General features: G+C 49.4%; 2 protein-coding genes across 15 annotated transcripts in view; one reads left to right on the forward strand and one right to left on the reverse strand.

Moving 5' to 3' along the window:
• SLTM (SAFB like transcription modulator) overlaps positions 1–746 on the reverse strand; it is a 34280-nt gene extending 33534 nt beyond the window's left edge. For both annotated transcript variants that reach the window (XM_084816621.1, XM_084816620.1), the window contains exon 1: positions 516–746. In XM_084816621.1, the coding sequence (XP_084672747.1) occupies positions 516–707 (192 nt within the window). In that variant the 5' untranslated portion in view covers positions 708–746. The remainder of the gene's footprint in view (positions 1–515) is intronic.
• A 274-nt stretch (positions 747–1020) lies between these two features.
• RNF111 (ring finger protein 111) overlaps positions 1021–22942 on the forward strand; it is a 49492-nt gene continuing 27570 nt past the window's right edge. For 3 of the 13 annotated variants that reach the window (XM_084816605.1, XM_084816607.1, XM_084816606.1), the window contains exon 1: positions 16117–17261. In XM_084816605.1, coding sequence (XP_084672731.1) covers positions 16199–17261 — 1063 coding nt within the window. In that variant the 5' untranslated portion in view covers positions 16117–16198. Of the gene's footprint in view, positions 1184–1969; positions 2049–3151; positions 3479–4072; positions 4431–14209; positions 14301–16116; positions 17262–22942 lie in introns of those variants that run through there. The other 10 variants (XM_084816613.1, XM_084816614.1, XM_084816609.1 and 7 more) reach the window with 8 other exon arrangements.

A 22942-nucleotide genomic window follows, 5' to 3' on the forward strand; every position in this document is an offset into this window, starting at 1 on the left:
CTGAGGTCAAGTGGGCTTGAGAGCGCGACGGGGCTGGGCTCTTTGGTCGGCGACTCCGGGGGGGGGGGCACACTGCCTCGAGCGCGTGTCAGCAGAAAGGCGGTTTAGAAACAGAAGCAGAGCAGAAACTTGGGGCGGAGAGGCGATGGCGGCGGACGTCGGGCTTTCCCGAAGCAGGTCTGGGAAGGCCCGTCGCCCCTGCCGGCAGCCCGCCCGCCGGAAAGGCCGCTGAGGCGGGAGAAAGACAAACCCGAGGGTCCCGGAAGGTGGGGCGAGGGCGACGGGGGGCGGGCGAGGGCGACGGGGGGGGCGGGCGAGGGCGACGGGGGGGGCGGGCGAGGAGGCCCCCGCCGCCACATGAGGCGCCTGGAGAAGCGAGGAAACGCCGCCGCTTCCTTCCCCTCCGCAGCCAAGCGGAGCGCGGTGAGGCGCGCTCCGGCGCCGAACGAGAAGGGCCGGGCGGCCGGGCCGCGGGGAGGCCCGCCGGGCCGGGGGGAGGCCCGCCACCCGCTCACCTGCTTGAGGCGGGAGATGAGGACGGTCTTGACGCCGGCGACGTCCAGGTTGCGGCGCTTCAGCTCGGACTTGAGGTCGATGACGCGCAGCTCCGTGATCTTCTTGCTCTCCGTCTGCGCCTGGCCGGGGCTCGTCGTGGCGGCGGCAGAGGCCGAGCAGGCGGCGGCGGCCCCGGGCGGCGCGGCGGCCATTTTGCGACCGCTTCTGCTGCTCGCACAATACAGCGCCCCTCCCCCCGCAGGCTGGCTCGCTCTCGCCCGCGCCGCGGCCTCTCTTGGCGCGCCGCGTCGGGGAAGGACCCGGATGCAGGCGGCGGCTCAAGGCAGCGGCGGCGCCGCGTAGCAGGCGCCTGCGCGAAGGGGGCCGCTCCCCTTGCGAGGAAGCGCCGCGCCCATTCGCGCCCTTTCCCCTCCCGCCCAGGTGCGCCCGGCTCCGCCTCCCTCCTCTTGCCGGCCGCAGATTGGCTCGGCTTAGCCCACGGCGGGCGCTTGAAGCGGAGCGGGGCCCGGGGGGATTCGACTCGGCGGTGCACTTGTGTTCACACACGACGCGTGTAGTCCGTTCGAGGCGTGTTTTATCAGGGAGTGGTTTATTTTTAGTGATTACACCTATATCCCGCTTTCCTTCCAAGGAGCCCTCTCCTTTATCCTCACAAGAACCCTGCGAGGTAGGTTAGCCTGAGAGGCGGTGACTGGCCCCAAAGGCACCCGGGGGGCTTTCATGGCCGAGTGGGGACTAGGAGCCGGGCCGCCCTGGTCCCCGTCCAACGCTTTCACCACTACGCCACACTGGCTTATCAGCAGAGGTCGCCCCGCGGAGCGTGCGCAGGGACTGCAGCCATGCTGTGGCGCAAGCCTAGACAATTACAGGTTTACTCAGAATTTTTTGTGAGCCGCCCGGAGAGCTTCGGCTATTGGGCGGTATACAAATGAAAATAAATAAATAAATAAATAGCTAATAGAAGCAAGTCCTAATGTGTTCAATGGGGCTAACTCCCAAGTAAGCATACACAGAACTGCAGCCGCGGAGCAGCCCAATCCTGGGCTTGATTACTTAGCAGGAAGTGCCCTACAGAGTTGAATGGTGCATACTCCCGAGTAACTGCGCCTAGGATTGCAGCTTTACCGCACAATCCTACTCTTGTCTGCACAGAAGTCCACTGAGTTCAACCGGATTTACTCCCAGGGAAGTGTACTGCAGGGCTGCAGCTTTGGTTTTTGCACGTCTAGAAGCTGTAATTTGAAGTATGTATTCTTGAAGGCTTAAAAAACAAAACAACCACCACATACGCCATTAACCGCATATCTCGTGTACATTTACTCGGAAGGGGGCCCCACTGAGTACAGCGGGGCATATTTCCGGGTAAAGACGCGAAGTGTCTGATCGGATTTAATTTCGAACCAAGCCCCAATGAAAACTGTATCCGAGTGCACGTGGGCAGGATTGCGGCTGCAAACACCCCTGGAAATAATCGCAGTGACAGCACGGCTTTCTGACACTGACAGCGCGATCCTACGCGCGTTTACTGAGAAGTAAGCCCCGTTGTGTTCAGTAGAACTCGTTCCGACGTTTGTTTTTAGGACTGCGGTTAAGTCGCGGCGACGCTTTGGGGAGGAAATCTGTTTAGGATTGCAGTGCACGCCTGGGGTCTGCAAACTCTTGGGAGCTACATTTCGAAATGCTGCTCTTTCGCTTTCACCCCTTAAGCAGCGTCATGCACAAGTGCCAGAGGCTGTGACTTAAGCCTGGGCATGCACCGTTATGCCAGCACGATCTCGGACGAGATCCGCGGGCCGTTACAAGTTCTATAGTCCTCTCCTCTTTTCTAGGGAAGGGCTTGATTCCCTCTCTGGCTGTCTGGACTTAAGTCCCATTGATGTGAATGGGTCTCCTCTCAGTAGGATTAGGTCTGGATCTAGCCCATTGTGTGTTGTAAAACAGCTACATATGGGATTAATGAAACCCTTTTCTACATGGAGACGGGCAATACAAATCGTTCTGGAGTGTAGGGGAGTATAGGCTTTTTGAAGCCACCGTTTCTGGGTTAAGAGTTTCTACAATAATATATCTTTTTCTTTACCGTCTCATTCTCATGCTCTTCCTTCGTTCTGAAACCTTGGGATATTTCCACTTTTCTTCTCCCAACCTCCCAGAAACATTAAATACCTCCCTTGGGCTGCCACCCTAAGGCATGGTTATTTGGGAGCAAGTCCCACTGAACAGAGTGGGATTTCCTTCTTGTAGAGGTAGGATCCGGCTGCAAGAACAAGTCCATTTATCTCATTTTCAGCCTGCAATCCCATAGGCCCACTTACCCACTCAATGAGGCTTACTTTTGAGGAGTCCTGTATGAGACTGCATTGTTAAGTCATGTTTGGTTCGGCTAAGTGCTGCTTTCCCGCACAACAACCCTGCGAGGTGGGTCACAGCCCTATTCTCCACGCCCCGACCTCGCCGTTGGCGAACAGCGGGGCGGAGGAGGCGCTGACTTGCTCAGGACCAGCCCGTCGGGCCCGCGCCCAAGGAGGCAGGGCGCTGGTGGAAACCTGATCTCGGCTGGTCCGTTAGCGCCCCAGGGGCCGGAGTGACGCCACAACGGGCGGCCGCCCGGCCCACTCCGTCGCCTTGCAGTAACCTGCTGCAGCGGGGCAAAGAAGCGGACGCCTCCGCCGCCCGGGCCGGCTCTCTGCAGCAGGCTGCCGTCTTCTCCTCCGGCCGGTAGGTGGCGCAGGAGCGGCTGGGGAGGAAGCGGGGCAGGGCGCCGTGAGTGCGCGCGCGCCTCTGGTGACAGGCCGAGGGGCCGCAGCCTGGACGGGGGCTTGCCTCGGCACTTCCGGGTCCCCATCTGCACCGGCCAGGGCCCTCCATGTGCGGGTGCGAGGGGGGGCAAGCGCTTCCTTCCCGGGCCGCGCCGCGCCGCCCGCCCCTCGGCTGCTTTCCAGGAGGAGCGGATCTGAGGCAGGTGAACAGCGCCCGCCGCGCGAGAGGCCCGGGGCCGTGCGGGCAGCCCCTCCCGCCCGCAGGGCGCCCGGGCGCAGCCGAAGCCCGGGCCGGGCCGGCGGCCCCTGTCGCGCCCCAGCCGCGCCCCTGCCCCCGCTGGGCGACAGGGCCCGCCGGCCGAGGCTCCGTTGGCTCGGTCTGCTGTTGTTCCGTCCTGTGGCCGTGATGTCTAATAACCCGTGGCAGGCCACCGTCGGGTAAAATAGGAGCGCGTCATTACAGATCCTAACCATGCCCTTTAGTGCGAAAACGCGGCCGTCGTATGTTGCCCCCACGCGAAGGGGCGCCAGCCTGATACTCGGGCTCGGCTCTGCGGTACAGTATCAACGCAGCAGCTCCGTGGCCGGCCTTCCCGCGGCGAGCGGCCGCCGGGTCCCTCCGGAAGCCCCGTCCCGCCGGGGGAAGGGCCCTGCGCTCCCGTCGCCGCCCCCGCCCGCGGAGGAGCCCAACGAGAACGCGAAGTGGGCGCTGCGCGGAGCACGCCGCCGCCTCTTTGGGAGCTGCGCGGCGGCGCTTGGCGGCCTTGCCGTCAAGCGGCGCCGAGTGTCGTGCTCTCGCGTCCGCAAAGGGAGCGAGAGGGAGGGAGCGGCTGGCTGGCTGGCTGGCTGGCTGAGGCGGCGGCGGCGGCGGGCGGGCGAGCGAGGGAGGCAGGCAGGCAGGCAGGCGGAGGGGGCTGCGCAGCAAACAAAACCGCCCGCGCTCGGGACTGCCCCTTCGGCCCCGGCTCGCTCGCAGCGTGAAGGGGAGAGAGGGAAGGAAGGAGCGGGCCGGGCCGGCGGACGAGCGAGCGAGCGAGGACGTCGCGCCCAGCGGAGCACTGAGGAGGGCCCGGCGCCTCCTCGGCCGGGCTAGGCCGCGTCGCCCCCGCCCCAGGTCGGGGGGGAAGGGGCGCGCCCCCACCTCGTCGCCCTCAGGTACGCGCGAGAGGGTTCGGGGGCGCGGACGAGGGAGAAGGGTCGGGAGGGCTGGCCCGGTCTCTGGGGCTCGCCCCCCCTCGGAGGGGAGAGGGCTGTTTTGATCGGGAACGAATCGATCATAGTGCTAATGACTGATCACCCTTCATGCTACGGCGCCGCTAGTGTGCGCAGGGAGCTTGTGGGGTACACGAGCCGAAGGCAGGTCCCTGCCCTGAGAAGCTTACAGGCGAGGTCTAGATGTATGAGGAGGGGAGGGGTGTGGAAGCGCACCAGCCCCTTAGTGACGTGCCCAGACACCGTCCCGTCCCCCCCACACACACACGCGCGCGCGCGCACCACGGGATGGGAAGGAGAGACGAGAGATTTGTTAATGGGGCTGGGCTGATCTCTGGCTTGTCTTTTCTGCCTCCTTTCTCCCCCCCCCCTCGAAAGAGGTCGGTGGGTGATCGTGAATAAATAATTTAGTAATGAGTGTAATGGATAATGAAAATACAGTACTATCAGTCTGCAGGAAATTTATCATGGTAGTCAGAGGAAAAAGCAAGTTTCTTTCCCTTAGAAGCTTACAGTGTACATTTGGGGGGGTTGTGGTGGTGGTGGGGAGGATATATTGGAGATAACTGTAAGGGTAACAGCCACATAGCAACCACCTCTTAAGCACCGCAGATATCTGAAAGCTTCTTGGGGGTGGGAGGAAATAAAATATTGATTCGAGAATGAGGGAGGGCTGGTTTCTCCCGCTTGTTTCTCTTTTGTTAAGACTATTATATGATGACGACGATAGTAATAACTTAGTCCATCATTGCACATGGAACTGTACATGGTAACAGAAGCAAAAGGCAGGGCCCTTTCCCTGAGAAGCTGATGGTCTAAACTTAAGTTGGAGAGTTAGGAGATAATGATGTATGATTGTGAGAAATGGTGGCAGACAAGAATCCACCCAGGAGAGGCAGAAGGAAAGAAGGTCTATTTCTCATGAAACACCCATAGAATGGGGCAGCCAATACAAAAGACCAAAATATGGCTGTCACAAATGCTTTTCTGCAAAGTACAGTCCAGAGTATTCGCAGCTAAGCATGTATGCATCCTATGTACATTTACTTGCTCCTGAGTAAGTGTGCATGGGCTTATAGTCTTGGAGCATTTACTTGAGAGTAAGCCCAACTGAATTCAGTGGGACTTGCTTTTGCATAAACAGGACTGGGCTGTTAGGCTTTCTTTTAGCTTGGAACAAATTAATACCTTGTTAATAAGATAAATGTCTCTGTTCCTCATGCATTTCTCTTTGAAATGTCTGCTTAATAAAAGAGCATTTCTGAAACTTAAAGTGTTTTCAATAATCAGTTGGTCCAATACAAGGATACATTTCACTTGGTCTGTATATTTTATTACATGGGTCCAACATGGCTACCCATCTTAGGATGCCTGTTTCCTGGTCTTCTTCATCCTCCCTGCAGCTCTGCTAGACGTAGATGTGATTATCTCCATTGTATGGATGGGAATGTCGAGGCTTAAGTTGATTTCCTGAAAGCCACCCCAAGAGAAAGTATGAAGTAGATGTGGATTGGTTACCTTTTAACAAACGTTCACCACAACCACCTTTTGCTCTTGCTGTCATATGTTCTGAGTGGATTCTCACTCCCATCCCCACATCTCCTTCAATATTTGCTTGTGTGTGGAGAGTGGATTCTAATGCAGAGTGGAGGTGTGGCATGACACTTCAGATGAATGGAGTGTAAAATCTTAGGTATGTGGCCATGATGAGAAACGAGTTGAAGGAGAGGGGTGAGATGGAAGGCAGTGTCTGTAAGGCTTGACAGTTGGGGTTGGGCAAGCAGTTCTGTCATTTGTAGATCCCAGGTGTGGCAAAGTGCCCTCAAACTCTGCATTGTGTTTAGTCTGAAGCACACTCCAGGAGAGAGCGGAGGACAGGAAGGCCTGGCGTGCTACGGTCCATGGGGTCACGAAGAGTCAGACATGACTTAACGACTGAACAACAATGGATCATATATGCATTAGCAATCCAAGTGTTGCTGTTCATAGTACGGCTGTAGGTTGGAGAGGAGTGAAGCGATCTGGTGAACTGGATTCCTTATTTATATCAATGTGTACCCTTAATGATAACATCCTTAATGTTACAGAGCAGCCTTCCCCAACCTGGTACCCTCCAGATGTGTTAGACTACAACTCTGAGCTGGCTGGGGATGCTGGGAACTGTAGTTCAACACATCTGGAGGGCACCAGGTTGGGGAAGGCTGTTACAGAGGCACCTGCTGTCTGAAGGCACCTGATGCAGCCACTTCGCTGAAGCTAATCTGCTCTGGGGCTGGTCCCTGCCTGGAAGGGAGACTTCCTGGAAATCCCATGTATGCTGCCTTGAGTTCCAGCATTTGGGGGTGCAGGGGAGAGAAATATAAATCTAATAAATATGAAGGATGGATATTGAGATGTCTTCACTCCCCACCCCCACCCCCAATAGATCTCTGGTGGTATCCTTTAACAGCGAATTGCCAAAGACCACGTAGTGAGTTCATAATTGAGCTATATATCATTACCCATGAGCTTCTAGGCCCATATCTTAATGAGTGGATCACAGGACAACTCTGGCAAGCCTTAGCAAGTGTTGTCCTCACAAGGTATGTTTTTTGCTTGTGGAATTGCTTAAATGTTAAGCAAGACAAAATCACTTGTTAACTGTACTGTGAAATCTCTAGTTGCTGGAGAGATTGCGAATAGCGTTTGCATCCAAAATTAAATTCATCTTCTGCATGAGATTGGGGGACTGAAGGTGCTGATATGGTTATGGAGGGCTAAAGTACAGGATCTATATTATTTGTGTGTGTGCGCATGTGTGCGCGTGCGTGCGTGTGTGTATATATGAGGAAGAGATACTATAATGGCTGTGGTCTCTCTGCTAGTTTAACACATTTTGGCTGTATGCCAACTGGTCTGTCCTGAAATGGTGGATCACAATAAGGAGAAATCATGTTAATAAGCCCCTAATTTGTGCTCTCTCTCTGTCTGTTCTCATAAAGAAGCTGAATGGGATATTAGTTACGTGACTAAATATCTCAAATGGTAACATTTCTTTCATCTTCTGTGGCTGCGTGTGGGCTTCCACAGTTAAGTGACCTTTCAACATGTAACTTGCACATGTAATTTCATAGTAGTAAGATATCGCCCGCGATAACTAAAAGTGCTGCCTTTGTCCTGTTCCTTCTTTGGGATCGAAAGGGAAATTATTGTAGGTGACGTAACACTAGAGCATGCAGATTTCCCTAGCCTGCCGCACTCCGGATGGGATGACGGAAGGTGTAATCCACCCCATCAAGTTGGGGAAGGCTGGAGTATAGCGTGTATAATACCATTTCCTTATGATGATATATGAGCAATTCTCTCCACCCTGCACCCCAATAGTTAAGCACTGGTGGGGATTGCTGTGGTGTTTGGACTTGTGTACATCAGTGACTGTAGTTAATAACATAGCACTATTATAATGGTAGTAGAAAAACAAAGACCAGAAAATGAAGTGGAAGCAAACAGAAGCTCTCTTTTAAACATAACACTTAAAAAAATGATTTTTAAAAAATTGCATACATTTCCACCAGAGTTGGCATTCAAGGAGGTGCAATGTTCCCAAAAAATGTCAGTATAATAAAAACGTAATCCTTATCTATAAGTAACAATGAAAGGAAGAGTTAGACAGCACCTAATGGGCCAGGGATGGGCAACTTGTGGCCCTCCAGATCTTAAGGTGGGCAACTCCCATCAGTCTGGCCAGCATAGCCAGTGGTGAGGGATGATGGGAGTTGTAGGCCAAAACATCTGGAGGGCCACAAGTTGCCCACCACTCTACTAACCTGTGACAAAAAAAGGAAAACAAACTTGAAAATACAACAAATCCAATTAGCCACGAAAAACCTAAATAAATAGTTTTGTTTGGTGCCTAAAGATGCCAGGCAGATCTTCTTGAGAAGGGAGTTCCACAGTTGGGGTAGACATACAGAAAAGCTCCTCTCTAGTGGCCACTTGCTTCACGTGCAGGCTGAGGTACCCCGAGAAGGGCCTTTGATTACTACCTGAGCCGCGAAGCAAGTCCGTATGGGAAGAGGTACGATGGCTTTATGACAGGACGGGCAACTTCGGAAGGTCCAGGGGCCATTTTTGCTCTGTGGGGGAACACGCACATCGTGGGCCGTACTCTGATTTAAAATGCAAACAAACCCTTTTTTAAAGGGAAAATGGTATCTGTAGCTGCTAGAGATTGCAGAAAGGGTAAATTTAGCTTACTTTCAAGGTACATTTGCTCTGTTGGGTGCTTCGTAGCAGCTACAAATGCCATTAAAAAAAAATTGGGTTGCCCCAAATTTAGCAGGTTAGCGGGGGCTGCACCAGGCAGTGGTGGTGGCTACATGTTCCTCACCGCTTCTTTATGGTCTCTCTAACAAAAGTACTGCCTCTAAAATACCAGAGAATAGTATTATCCATCACCCACTCCAAGACCAAATCTAACAAAGAGCAAAGTTTGAACTTTGGACTGGCTTGGAGGGAGAGCTATGGTGTAGGACAGTGGATTTGCTTAGGTCAAGTAGATGATGGATGGGGACCCCCTGTCCAGCATACCTGGTCTGATCAGTGGTTAGCTCTATCCATGGTTCATTCCCAGTTTACACACACACACGGGGGCAACTGTTGAGAGTCATTTGAGTTTCCCAGGGTCCTGGATGGAAAAGTAGGGATACATTTCCTAAAAACGGCATACGGTTTTGTAGGTCTTTCCCAGATTCTCCTATCTCAGCAGGGATTTGAACCTGGGATTCCCACAGCTAATCCCAGAACTCAGCTGCTGGTGCCATTGGCTTTTGCTTATTCACTGGCTATTGGAATGTGTACTTCTGTCTTCCACTTCAGCATTCCTCATCTTAGATTATGTTCTGGAGCTGTTAACAGTCTTCCAAATTGAAGAGGTGGGGCTGCAAATCTCTCTCTCTCTCTCTCTCTCTCTCTCTCTCTTTTGGGGGGGAAGATCATCCCAGGAATTGAGTTGTGCACGCTAGAGTAAGCATCTGCAGTCATGCGAATGTGGCTTTAACTATGGGATTTTTGAAACAGAAGTTTAAGGTTCAGCAAATGTTGACTAGTGTGACTTTGTCCTTGGAGAATGAAAAAGAAGCTTTATGCCCTTTCCTGCAATTCAATACATCTAGAATAGTTTTATTCTTGGCTTTGTGTTTCAACGAGCATTTGAATTCAACTGGTGCCTAGAAATATAAGTCTCTTCTGTGCACCCCCCCCCCCCCGAGCTGCTGTATCAGTGTGGAAAGATGGTGCTGCAAGTCATAGGATGGACATCCAAATTTGAGTTGTATCCAGTGCTGTCCTTCTGTTCATGGAAGGCTTTTTCATCCAGCAGAGGCTACTGTGAAGAGACAGCTGTGGAGGTGGTGATTTACAGAAATTTCCCCTCCTCTGCACCCCCCATCTGCTCTTTAGGGTTGGGACCCTTTGGAATGGCAGAGGCTGCAGGGGAAAGAACTTGCAAAAACTGCCTCCCCTCGCCCCTTCCTTCTGCTCACAGAAACTTCTGCTGGATCAAAGAGCCTCCTGTGAACAAAATGACAGCATTGGATGCTGCTACCCATTAAAACAGGTTTTATGCCTGAAAGAACAGCCAGACTGGCCCACACTGGTATAACCTACACCGGAATAACCTAACCCTGCACTTAGCCAGCTGTGCCATCATAGCTGGCTAGAAAGAAGTCCAAGCACAGCGACTGTGCCTTGCCCACTCCAGAGTCCATAGCAATTGTGCAACTCCTGCACCAAGCGTGATGTCTTGCCCAAGCAACTAGCTAATGCACAGGGAAAACACCACTCGCCCCCCAGCACTTTCACTTAGGTGGTCGGAACAATTAGCCCCATGCCCATCCACTTTTCTTTCTCTCTTGAACATGCCCCATAGGGGTTGCAGAAAGCCGGAGCAGGAGTCTCCTTCTCTGTGACATCAACCCTGATACTGAGCATAAGCCAAGAGTCTGGAGGGCTGAAATACAAACTTGAAAAATCTGAGTTCAAATGCTGTTCCAATAGAGCCTGTCATTTCCCCTTCCTCCATTATAACTCCTCTCAACCACTATGTTCCATAAAAGTTGAAGTTATATTTCTGGTTTTCAATGCACTCTAAACTTTTTAAAATGGAAAGTCTGCCTCCACTATAATTTTCAGTAAGAAGTAGGATTAGAACCCAAGTCCGTCACTCAGTCAGTGGTATTCCTTACACATTATACCCTGTTGTGAGAGCCACTTTTCTAAAGGTTCATTCCCCAGCACAACTATGACACCTAAAGACTTGGAATTGCATTACTGGGGTTGACTGCATGAGTCTTTCCCACACATGTGATTGCAGGATTTTAGATGTTGTAGCTTTGTTGTGGAATGATGCTATAGAAAAGTAGCTTCCACAACAGAGGCTGTAACTTGTAAAGGACACTTGTAATAAATAGCTGATTTTCAACTGTGATTTCTGCCTTTCATACAATGCCTCTTGTAATCGCCGTTGTTGTTGTTGTTGTTGCTGCTGGTGCTGCTAATATTGCACTGCTTTTACCCTGTTTTTCCACCATAGCATCCAAGCCAGCTTGCAGTATTTGAAATCAACATATAAAATAGAACCCTTCTGTATGTCCTGTTGTGTAACTCTCTGTGCTCAGCTGTTTTCCAGGAATCCCTGTTACCTGCTTTGCCCACAAGGGGATTCAGTATTCTTCATCCTGCCCAAATGAAAATGTTAATTAATTAATTAATTAATTAATTTTATTACCTGCCTTTCAAAGTAATTTTTCCTGAAGGCGGCTTGCAATATAAGCAATGAAACTAATATAATCCATTGCAAAGGTGCATCATAAAGTACATCAGCCAAGCAGTTTTAAAAACAAAAGTAAGAGTCAGCAAGCTTATTCATAGGAAGCTTTGTGGAACAAAACAGTCTTCACAGCATGTGGGCAAGAGAGGAGGCTTGGCATATTTCCCCAGAGAGGGAGTTCCACATCCATTGTGCCACCACTGAAAAGGCCTCCCCTGTCACCTAACTAATGTCAGGCCAGAGAACTCCAGTCTTAGGGCTTGGGTATGTTTCTCCCAATAAGTGGGCCTGTTCAGGACTTCAAAGCGCTTTAAATTGAGCCTAGAAACAAATTGGTGTAAAATGTGCTGACCATATTGCTCCTACCGACATCTTGAACCAGTTATATTTTCCAAACTGTAATCAGAGGCAGCCTCACATCAAGAGCATTGCAGTAGGTCTACATAGACATCATCTTGTAGACGTTTGTTTATTACATTTCTATACTGCCCAATAGCCAAAGCTCTCTGGGTGGTTCATAAGAATGAAAACCACAAAATACAACATAATAAAATATAATATAAAAGTTTAAAACTACAGTAAAAAAAATTAAAACCAAAATAAAACCTAGTAGCAGTGCAAAGATTTAAAATACAGTAACAGATTTACAACAACAGAGACCAAAAGACTAAAATGCTGGGGGAAAAAGAAGGTATTCACCTCTTGCCAAAAAGAGCACAACATAGGTGCCTGGAGAGTCTCTCTGGAAAGCTTATTCCATAACCGGGGTGCCACAGCAGAAAAGGCCATCTTCTTAGTAGCCACCCACCTCACTTCCTTTGGCGAGGGTTCCCAGAAAAGGACTGCTGAAGACAATCTTAGGGTCTGGGTGTAAGGAGACTATCCTTCAGGTAACCGGAACCCAAGCTGTCTAGGGCTTTGAATGTAAATATCAGCACTTTGAATCAGGCCCAGGAATGGACTGGCAACCGGTGCAGATGGAAAAGTACTGGCATAATATTAATGTGTTGGCCAGTCCCCCTTAACAATCTTGCTACCCTGTTTTGGACCAGGAGAAGTTTCCAGGCCATTTTCAAAGGTAGCCCCACACATAACACATTGCAGTAAAAGGAGAGGTTACCAGAGGGCATGGATAACTTGTAGCTAGACTACCTCTGTCCAGATAAGGACATAGCTGGTCTAAGCTGATAAAAGGTTCTCCATACTGAATCCACCTGTGCCTCTAGTGACAATGCTGGATCCAAGAGCACCCCTAAACTACGAACCTGATCCTTTAGGGAGAGTGTAACCCCTTCCAGAACAGGTGGAACACCAATTAGCCAGGCATGCAAACCACCCACTAAGAATCCTCTATCTTGTCTGGATTGAGTCTCAGTGTATTGGCCCTCATCTAGTCTGTTACCATACCCAGGTAACAGACTAGCTGTTACCTAGTTCTGATTCAGAACAGCCATTACCTCTCCTGGATTTGATGAAAAGGAGAGAGAGGGAGTTGGGTGTCATCCGCATATTGATGACACCTCAGCCCACACCTCTGGATAACCTCTTCCAGTGGTTTCATGTAGATGTTGAACAACATGGGGGATAGAATAGAGCCCTGTGGAACCCCATAACACAGCTGCCAAGGCACAGAGCAATAATCCCCCAGTACCACTTTCTAAGATTGACCATCCAAGTAGGAGTGGAACCACTGCAATGCAGTGCCTACAACTTCCAATCCAGGCAACCTATCTAGAAGGATGCCATGGTTGATGGTACAGAATGCTGCCAAGAGGTCCAAGAGAATCAACAGGTTCATACTCCCCCATCCCTGTTGCCAAAGGTCATCCCACAGGGCGACCAAGACAGTTTGCATTCTAAAACCAAGCCTGAAGCCTGATTGAAATGGGTCTAGGTAATCAGTTTCATCCAAGAGTGCCTGGAGCTGACTGGCAACCACCCATTCAAGCACCTTCTCCAGGAAGGGGATGTTGGCTACTGGCCTATAGTTGTTAACATCATCCTGGTCCAGGTTAGGCTTTTTCAGGGGTGGCTTTATAACCACCTCCTTTAAAGAGGTTGGTACCACCCAGTGTTTTAGAATCGGGGTAGGCAACCTTTTTTGGCCCATGGGCACATTTGGCAATTTGAGAAACTGTCCTAGGTATCACTGCAAAATTGTTGCCATGACAGGCATGGCTAGTCACAAAGGACAAGTGACCTGCCCCAAAGACTGAGTACACGGCAGAGGTGGGATCTGAGCCCCAATACACTAAGCAACTCCTTTGAACCCACAGTTGTCAGCACCAACAGAAACCAATTTCACAAAAGGCAACCCCCACCCCCTGCCAGCCAATTAATTCCCCCGATCTCTTTTTCTCTCTCTCACTCTGGATCACCACCAAAAGTGGGAAGTTTGATCAAGGGAAGACACCTTGATGGGCACCAAGAAGGTGTCTGGGGGCATTGGTGTTTTAGAAGATGTAGTTCTGGAACAACTTCACTGGCTCCTCACATGTTTCTAGACTCAACGCTAGAGTGCTGATGTAAATTTGGTCAGCCCTGTTTGGCTTGAAACCAGAGTGTGTCTTGAGGTCCTCCTGCTCCCATTCTTGGAGGTGATCTGGGGAGACCCTTCTTCAGATGCCCCACCTATTGAGTGTTTATGTCAGTGATGATCAAGGATTAGGCTTTCTGTGTGGCTGTGCCCCCCTTCTGGAATGTCCTCCCCAAGACTATATATACCCATTACCCAGTGTTAGAGATTTCGCCACAAAGTAACAACAGTTCTGTTTGTAATTTTGCTCAGAAGTGTGTTGGTTTCTCATTCTGCCTGCAGCTCATCGTGTTTTGCTGTTTTACTTCGTGGTTCTAAAACATTTTCTTTTCTTATATTACTGTGTTTTTAACATATCTATATTTTTTATTATTGCAGTCTTGTGAACTGCCTTGGAAACAATTTATTGATAAGGCAGGGTAAAATATATATCAAATCAAGCACAGCAGCACCAAGTTTGATCATGATGGTGAGTCTTCATTTAAGCTTCTCACATGGTTCTTTGATTAAAGGTGTTGATTGCCAAAACCTTCGGAAGAAGAATGGTTAATGCAGCATCCCAGAGTTCTGTTCCAGGTCTCCCTTGGGAAGACTCTGTCCTGTATCAGCTTCTAATGCGCAGATATTAAAAACTGAGGTTCTGTTCCTCCTAGTTGTTGCCAGTCCATACTAGCTTGGTCCCCTTCCTGGTTCTTGCATAAAAGGTGTTGACGGAGGTATGAGTTTGCTACAGCAGCTGTTGAGTGGGGAACAGGAGGTCACTTCACTACTTGGCATTTCCCCAGTTTCTTTAGTGCTGCTGTTCCTTAAACATCTTGCCTCCTCCTTCCCTTGTCAATGAACAACCAGCAGATAGTTTTCCTGGTTGTGTTGTGTAGTACAGTAGTCATGGTCATCCCTGCCGGTTTTTCATCCTGTTAGAGGAATGCTGAATGTTGTGTTGTGCATTGTCTTTTGGATTATCTTTTTTCCGAACATGGGCCTCCTAAGATTGGATTTGCTGGAAGGACAGTTTTGATTGTGCCATTAGTTAATATACAGTCCCCCAGGGTCCCCCTTGGTTTTTATATGTGAAAATGCTGAGCCATAAAGATACCGTTTGTGTGGTTTTAATGAGCTGCTTATGTGAAACAACGATGAAAGGAAATGTAGGCAGGTCTTAGTCTTGAAGCTTTTTCTGCAGCCAGGACAGATCCATCAGCTACCTCATACCTTGTAAGTGTGGAGTAGATGCCAAGAAAGAGCATGTGGCACCGAGTTCTGGAGACACTGGATTATAGACTTGCTCTGATCTTAGGGAACAGAAGACATTGGATGTGGGCAAAAATCTGTTAGAGCTGACACAATCCTATTAGGGGCATGAGAAGTGAAGGTAAACCGTTCACATCTTGGAGATTTAATTGCTCATTAAACTAGAGTTCCTAGCCCTCTGGGTTTTCACAGCAGCCACACCAGATGTGCGCTGTAGTGAATGGTAAATCTGGTAACATGCTCCTTCGTTACTCCGTGCTCTTCAGTCTTTCTGCTGTCACGCGGGTTCTGTGAGGCAATACAACTATCAACTGCTAATTGGAAAAACAATGAGCAGCACCAGATGAGCACTTATCATGGGAGCAAGAGGATGCTGGAAGGACGGCATCCCAGACAGACCCCAGATAGCCTTTTGCCCTTGGCGGGTTACTCTTTCAATGACCCTGTAAGCAGAGGCCTGTCTGGCCATGCAGAATCCCTGGCTCCTGAACTTGGTATATCTGGGAAGGGCAAGCTGTAGCCCTCATGGTTATGGGCAAGGCTTGGAAATGTGTTCACAATTACTATGAAAAACCTAAGAAATGCGGTGGGTGTGGGTCTGTGTCTGTATGTCTGTCAAGGTAGGATTCTCAGTAGCTGATGGTGGATCATTGCCAGTCCCAGCCCTTGTAGGGTTCATCTTTCTCCCTACATATCTGTAGCTTTTGTCAAACAAGTTCATATTATCCAAGAAGTTTTTACAGCTTAGCTGTCCTGTGGACCATTATTTCATGTGGTTTCAGGACTTTACATAGCTCAGCAGTACTCTATTGGGAAAGTATTCCGGATTTTCATTAAAGCTCATTGTGTGCTAGCTTTTCTAGTTGTCATCAAATTTTAGAATGATGTGAACAGCTTCTCCCATCCCCCAAATCAACAACATTTTAACACAGCTTTGTGTGTTTTCTTTGCAGAAAGCCAATTAATATTAGTGATTTCCTCCAATTTTAGGATTCCCCTTCCTTGCTTCTCTTTGTACTTCTGCTTCATTTTATTTGAGATGTGGTAACCCAGGGATTGTGGCAAGCACTTAGTGAAATACAAATTTTAAGGAACCACAAGTTCCTGTAAGGGTAGATGCCAAACCCTGGGTTTCTACAGACTTTTCTTGCAACTTATGAAAGGGAAGTAGTAAATCCTACCAGGAAGTTCTTAGTGGCTACCTGGCAGCTGGTGCTTGCATTGCTCAGCATTGTAAGAGTAATTTGCATGTCTTGTGTTTGCTTCTGTCAAGGCCTTCCCTGCTGTGTTTCCATGTCTCAATGGACTCCTAAATGTAATATAGTCTATACCCTAGAAGCGGATATGAAGAGTGACGTTTCTTCTGGTGCACCGAAGAGCCAGGAGAGCCTGAAGGGAGCCCTCTTCAACCCTCCTCCACCCATCGAGGCAGCCAAGAGTTTCCCTGAAGAAGAAGCCGAGATGATTGCCAGCAAGGTTGGGGATGAATTCTCCCACCTCTGTGGTGACTCTCAGAAGCAAAAAGACGTCAACGGAAACCGTCCTGAGCAAGAGACCCTGGTCATGCGGAAGAAGCGCAAGAGTCAGCAGGCTGGCCCTTCCTGTGCTCAGAACTGTGGCGGCAAAGAGAACCCCCGAATTTTGGGATTAAGGCAGCGCCTCGATACGCAGAGTGAGGACAATGACTCCTCTTTTAGTGACTGTGTCTCTTCACCGTCATCCAGTTTGCATTTTGGAGACTCTGACACCGTGACGTCCGATGAGGACAAGGAGGCAGCCCCTGCGAGGCACCCGCGGCCACTGCTAAACGCGTCGAGCAGGACTCATGGTTCTCGGCCACAGAAGTGGCCCCGGACAGAGACAGAGTCTGTGCCGGGGTTATTAATGAAAAGGCCCTGTTTCCACAGCAGTGGTTCCCTGAGGAGGCTTCCCTGTAGGAAGCGGTTTGTGAAAACCAGCTCCTCGCAGCGGACACAAAACCAAAAAGAGCGGATTTTAATGCAGCGGAAAAAAAGGGAGGTATTAGCTCGGCGGAAGTATGCTTTGCTACCCAGCTCCAGTAGTTCCAGCGAGAACGACCTTAGTAGCGAATCCTCTTCCAGCTCATCCTCTGAAGGAGAAGAAGATATTTTTGTATCAACTGGTGAGAATCACCAAAACAGTAGTGCTGTTCCCTCAGGTAAAACCACCTCTTTTAGAATGATTGAATTATCCTTCTCCTGTTCTGCCTATCTGTGTGTCTGCAGCCCTGGTCAGCGATGTAGCCAGAGGGGCAGGGACTTAGTAGTAGTACACCTGCTTTGTATTTGGAAGATCTCCAGTTCAGTCTCTAGCAAGCCCAGTGCAAGGATCTCCTGGCCAGGAAAGACCCCTCTCTGCCTGTGACCTTGGAAAGCCACTGCTGGTCAGAGGAGGCAACAGTGGGCTAGATGGACCAGTGGTCTGACCCGGTGGAAGACCCCTTCATATGTTTCTGCCAGCCAGGAATGTGGGGCTTTACTGTCTACTTCTGAGGGGGCTGGGAGTGAGGAGATGATAGGAGGAGAGCTTTAAGCCAGGATTCCTGGCTTCTATTCCAAGACTGTCATTTTGCCCAGCCTTAGCAGGGAAGAGGCTTTGGCTTAAGGAAAGCATGCAAGGTCAAACCAGAGGGCTGCCATGAGAAGGAAGTGGGAACTGGCACATCAAAGCTCCCATTGCCCAAAGTGCCCTGTGAGCGAGTCCCATTACTGCAGTTGCCAGTTCCCACCCGACACCTCACGCGGCTGGGTGTTGGTCTGAGTCTTTCCAATTCCTTTTCCCCAATCTACAGGGTCCTAGATCAGAGCTAGGCAACCCACGAGGAGCATATCTTGCAAGCAGCGAAGTGAACTCAGGAAGGCAGATCATTGGCTAGATGGCTCTCTGCTCTGTAAGCAGGGCTGTGTGAAGCTGGCTGTCATTCCCTGCAGGCTTTTGGGTCAAACGTCTGATGACTTTGGAAGCGTGAGCCAGACAGGGAACATGGCAGGGCTACAAGCAGCCAAAGGAACATAAACTGCTACGTCTGCCCCCTGCGCTCCCATGTAATCAAAACCCCACTGCGCCCCAAACAGAGAGCAGTAGCAAAAAAGATGCATACCTCCCAAAGACTCTGTAAAAAGCAGGTGGCTTGGGAATCCTCAAGCAAGTGAGCCAAGCTGCACTGCACGGGGAAGGAAATGCCAAGCTCCCTGAAGAGTCTGATCCAGGGGGACAGCTTCTTCTCTATTCCTTCACCATCTAAATGGCGGGGGGATAGCAGAGTGGCAGGCCAACTGTTCTGCATGCAGAATGTCCTAGGGTCTGTCCTGACATCTCCAGATAAAAGGTTCTGGTTGCCCAGCCAGAGGCCCTGGGAAGCCGCTGCCCATCAGAATAGACTGCACCGTACTAGATGGATTATTAGTCTGACCTGGCTAAGACAGATTCTGAAGTTCCTCAGTATGGGGGTCGGTCAGGTCTAGCCTGTGAAGCAAAACCCCATCCATTTGAATGGAGTTCCTGAAAACGGTGATGGCAGGCTAGCCTTGAGAATGTGACCATGCGTTGCTGGCTTTTGCAGTCTTGCAGAAATATTCCATGCCAGAGAGTAAAAGGGACCCTCATCCTGTGCCTCAAGTATTTGTGTCCCTAATTCAGCCTTCCCCAGCCTGGTTCCCTCCAGATGTGGAGACTACGACTCCCAGCACCCCACCAGCCCCACAACTCCCTGCTGACTGGGGAAAGCTGCCTTAATTTTTTAAAAAAAGATGCACCCATTTCCTGTGAACGTTGAACTAGCCTGGTCCCATACTAGTGTGTGCAGTGGTCATTTTAGCAATATTTCTTTCCACCATCCCACCAGGGCTCTGCAGTCCCTTACTTGTAACTTTTCTGTGTTTCTCTGTGGAAGCTGATACACCACTTGAATTTCAGTGAGTGTGGGCTTTCATCTTCATTTTATTTACGTTTTAAAAGCATGCGTCTTGCTGTTATGGCTGTGGAGATAGATTTTGAAAATGCGTAAGTTATGACTGCAAAAGACTCCTGAGTTTATGGAATGCAGGTTCTGCCCCCTGGCAGAGTGACCTCCCCTGTAAGTTGTGTTCTGTCACACACACGTACTGTGCTGCCTTCATTTAGCCTTCTTCCTTTTCTCACCACTGTGCCTCTCATTGACACAAATGTGACAGGCTTGTGAAGCAGCTTCCTGTGCCTAGTACAAAAGGCAATGCCCATGCCAAGTGAGCCCATTTTTAAAGAAACATTCCCCTCTTCAGATGGGTTGCCACTCTAACTGTGCTTTGTCACATCGCCAGGAAGATCCCTGTGGAGGCTCTCTGTAGAGTCTGAATAATATCATATTAAATCAGTGAAAACAACAAAGGGTCTTGTGACATGTTAAAAACTAACCCACTTATTGTATATAAGCTTTTATGGACTAGTCCAGTCCTCCCCAACCTGGTGCCCTCTGGATGTGTTGACTGGCCATTACCATCTCTCGTGGTAGTGAATTCCATAGTTCAACACTGCGCTGTGTGAAGACACCCTTCCCTTATATGTCCTGAATCTCCCACCATTCAGCTTTGTGGGATGACCCCAGGTGGCTTCACTGTGCATTGTTGTTGTTCAGTCGTGTCCGACTCTTCGTGACCCCATGGACCATAGCACACCAGGCCTTCCTGTCCTGCGCTCTCTCCCGGAGTGTGCTCAAGTTCATATTCATTGCATCGGTGACGCTATCTAGCCATCTCATTCTCTGCCGTCCACTTCTCCTTTTGCCTTCAGTCTTTCCCAGCATCAGGGTCTTTTCCAGAGAGTTTTCTCTTCGCGTTAGGTGGCCAAAATATTTCAGCTTCAGCTTCAGTATCTGTCCTTCCAATGAGCACTCAGGGTTGATTTCCTTTAGTATGGACTGATTTGACCTCCTTGCAGTCCAGGGGACTCGTAAGAGTCTTCTCCAGCACCACAGTTCGAAAGCATCAATTCTTTGGCGCTCAGCCTTCCTTATAGTCCAGCTCTCACAGCCATACATTACTACTGGGAAAACCATAGCTTTGATTAGACAGACCTTTGTCGGCAAGGTGATGTCTCTGCTTCTTACTATGCTGTCTAGGTTGGCCATAGCTTTCCTCCCAAGGAGCAAGTGTCTTTTAATTTCATGGCTACAGTCACCGTCTGCGGTGATCTTGGAGCCCAAGAAAGTAAAATCTGTCACTGCTTCCATTTCTTCCCCTTCCATATGCCAGGAAGTGATGGGGCCAGATGCCATGATCTTAGTTTTTTTAATGTTGAGTTTCAAACCAGCTTTTGCACTCTCCTCTTTCACCCTCAACAAGAGGCTCTTGAGATCCTCTTCGCTTTCTGCAATTAGGGTGGTATCATCTGCGTATCGGAGGTTGTTGATAATTCTCCCGGCAATCTTAATTCCGACCTGTGATTCATCCAACCCGGCATTTCTCATGATGTACTCTGCATATAAGTTAAATAAGCAGGGTGACAATATGCAGCCTTGTCGTACTCCTTTCCCAATTTTGAACCACTCGGTTGTTCCATCTCTGGTTCTTACTGTTGCTTCTTGACCCTCGTACAGGTTTCTCAGGAGACAGGTAAGGTGGTCTAGTACTCCCATCACTTTAAGAATTTGCCACAGTTTGTTGTGATCCACACAATCAAAGGCTTTAGTGTAGTCAATGAAGCAGAAATAGATGTTTTTCTGGAATTCTCTTGCTTTCTCCATGATGCAGCGAATGTTGGCGATTTGATCTCTAGTTCCTCTGCCTCTTCGAAAGCCAGCTTGTACTTCCGGTAGTTCTCGGTTCGCATACTGCTGAAGCCTAGCTTGTAGGATTTTGAACAACACCTTGCTGGCATGTGAAATGAGCGCAATTGTGCGGTAGTTTGAACACTCTTTGGCGTTGCCCTTCTTTGGAATTGGAATGTAAACTGACCTTTTCCAGTCTTGCGGCCATTGTTGAGTGTTCCAAATTTGTTGGCATATTGAATGCAGCACTTTAACAGCATCATCTTTTAGGATTTTAAATAGCTCAGCTGGAATACTGTCATCTCCGCTAGCTTTGTTGTTAGTAATGCTTCCTAAGGCCCACTTGACTTCACTCTCTAGGATGTCCGGCTCAAGTTCAGTGACCGCACTATCATGGCTATCAGGGACATGAAGATCTTTCCTGTATAGTTCTTCTGTGTATTCTTTCCACCACTTCTTAATCTCATCTGCTTCTGTTAGGTCCCTGCCTTCTTTGTCCTTTATCATGCCCGTCTTTGCACAAAACGTTCCCTTGAGATCTCTGATTTTCTTGAAGAGATCTCTAGTCTTTCCCATTCTGTTGTTTTCCTCGATTTCTTTGCATTGTTCATTTAAGAAGGCCTTCTTGTCTCTCCTTGCTATTCTCTGGAACTCTGGCGATATCTTCCCCTTCCTCCCTTGCTTTTCACTTCCCTTCTTTCCTCAGCTACTTGTAAAGCCTCCTCAGACAGCCACTTGGCTTTCTTGTATTTCTTTTTCTTTGGGATGGATTGAGTTGCTGCCTCCTGAACAATGTTACGGACCTCCGTCCATAGTTCCTCAGGCACTCTGTCTATCCGGTCTAATCCCTGAAATCTATTCCTCACCTCCACTGTATATTCATCAGGGATATGATTGAGGTCATACCTGAATGGTTTAGTGGTTTTCCCTACCTTCTTCAATTTAAGCTGAAATTTTGCAACAAGAAGCTCATGATCTGAGCCACAGTCAGCTCCAGGTCTTGTTTTTACTGACTGTGTAGAGCTTCTCCATCTTTGGCTGCAAAATACATAATCAGTCTGATTTCGATATTGACCATCTGGTGATGTCCATGTGTAGAGTCGTCTCTTGTGCTGTTGGAAAAGAGTGTTTGCTATGATCAGCGTGTTCTCTTGGCAAAACTCTATTAGCTTTTGTCCTGCTTCATTTTGTACACCAAGGCCATGCTTGCCTGTTATCCCGGTGATTTCTTGACTTCCTACTTTAGCATTCCAATCCCCTATGATGAAGAGGACATCTTTTTTTGTTGTTAGTTCTAGAAGGTGTTGTAGGTCTTCATAGAACCGATCAACCTCAGCTTCTTCGGCATCAGTGGTTGGGGCATAGACTTGAATTACTGTGATGTTGAATGGTTTGCCTTGGATTCGTACTGAGATCATTCTATCGTTTTTAAGATTGTACTCCAGTACTGCTTTTCCCACCCGTTTGTTGACTATGAGTGCTACTCCATTTTTTCTAAGGGATTCTTGCCCACAGTAGTAGATATGATGGTCACCTGAATTAAATTCGCCCATGCCTGTCCATTTTAGTTCGCCGATTCCCAAGATGTCGATGTTCAGTCTTGCCATCTCATGTTTGACCACCTCCAACTTACCTTGATTCATTGACCTTACATTCCAGGTTCCTAAACAATATTGTTCTTTACAGCATCGGATTTTCTTTTCACCACCAGACACATCCACAGCTGAGTGTCCTTTCGGCTTTGGCCCAGCCGCTTCACTCTTTCTGTCGCTACTTGGAAATACCCTCTGCTCTTCCCAGTAGTATATTGGACACCTTCCGACCTGAGGGGCTCATCTTCCGGCGTCATATCTTTTAGCCTTGTGATACGTTCCATGGGGTTTTCTTGGCAAGAATATCTGCCTTGTTGTGGCGAAGGGGCTTGCGTAACCCAGTGAAGCCATAAGCTGTGCCGTGCAGGGCCACCCAAGACGGACAGGACAGGTCACTGTGCATACATACAGCAAATTACAAAGGCATAGGATCAGTTAGCACATGTGTCAGTCTCTGCATGTAGGGATTTTACCGCATGTTCATTGACGTTAAAACTTGGGTGT

The sequence above is a fragment of the Heloderma suspectum genome, chromosome 11, assembly GCF_057233095.1.
Source record: "Heloderma suspectum isolate Gila_16-S chromosome 11, 16-S_ref, whole genome shotgun sequence".
Classification (NCBI taxonomy): Eukaryota; Metazoa; Chordata; class Lepidosauria; order Squamata; family Helodermatidae; genus Heloderma; species Heloderma suspectum.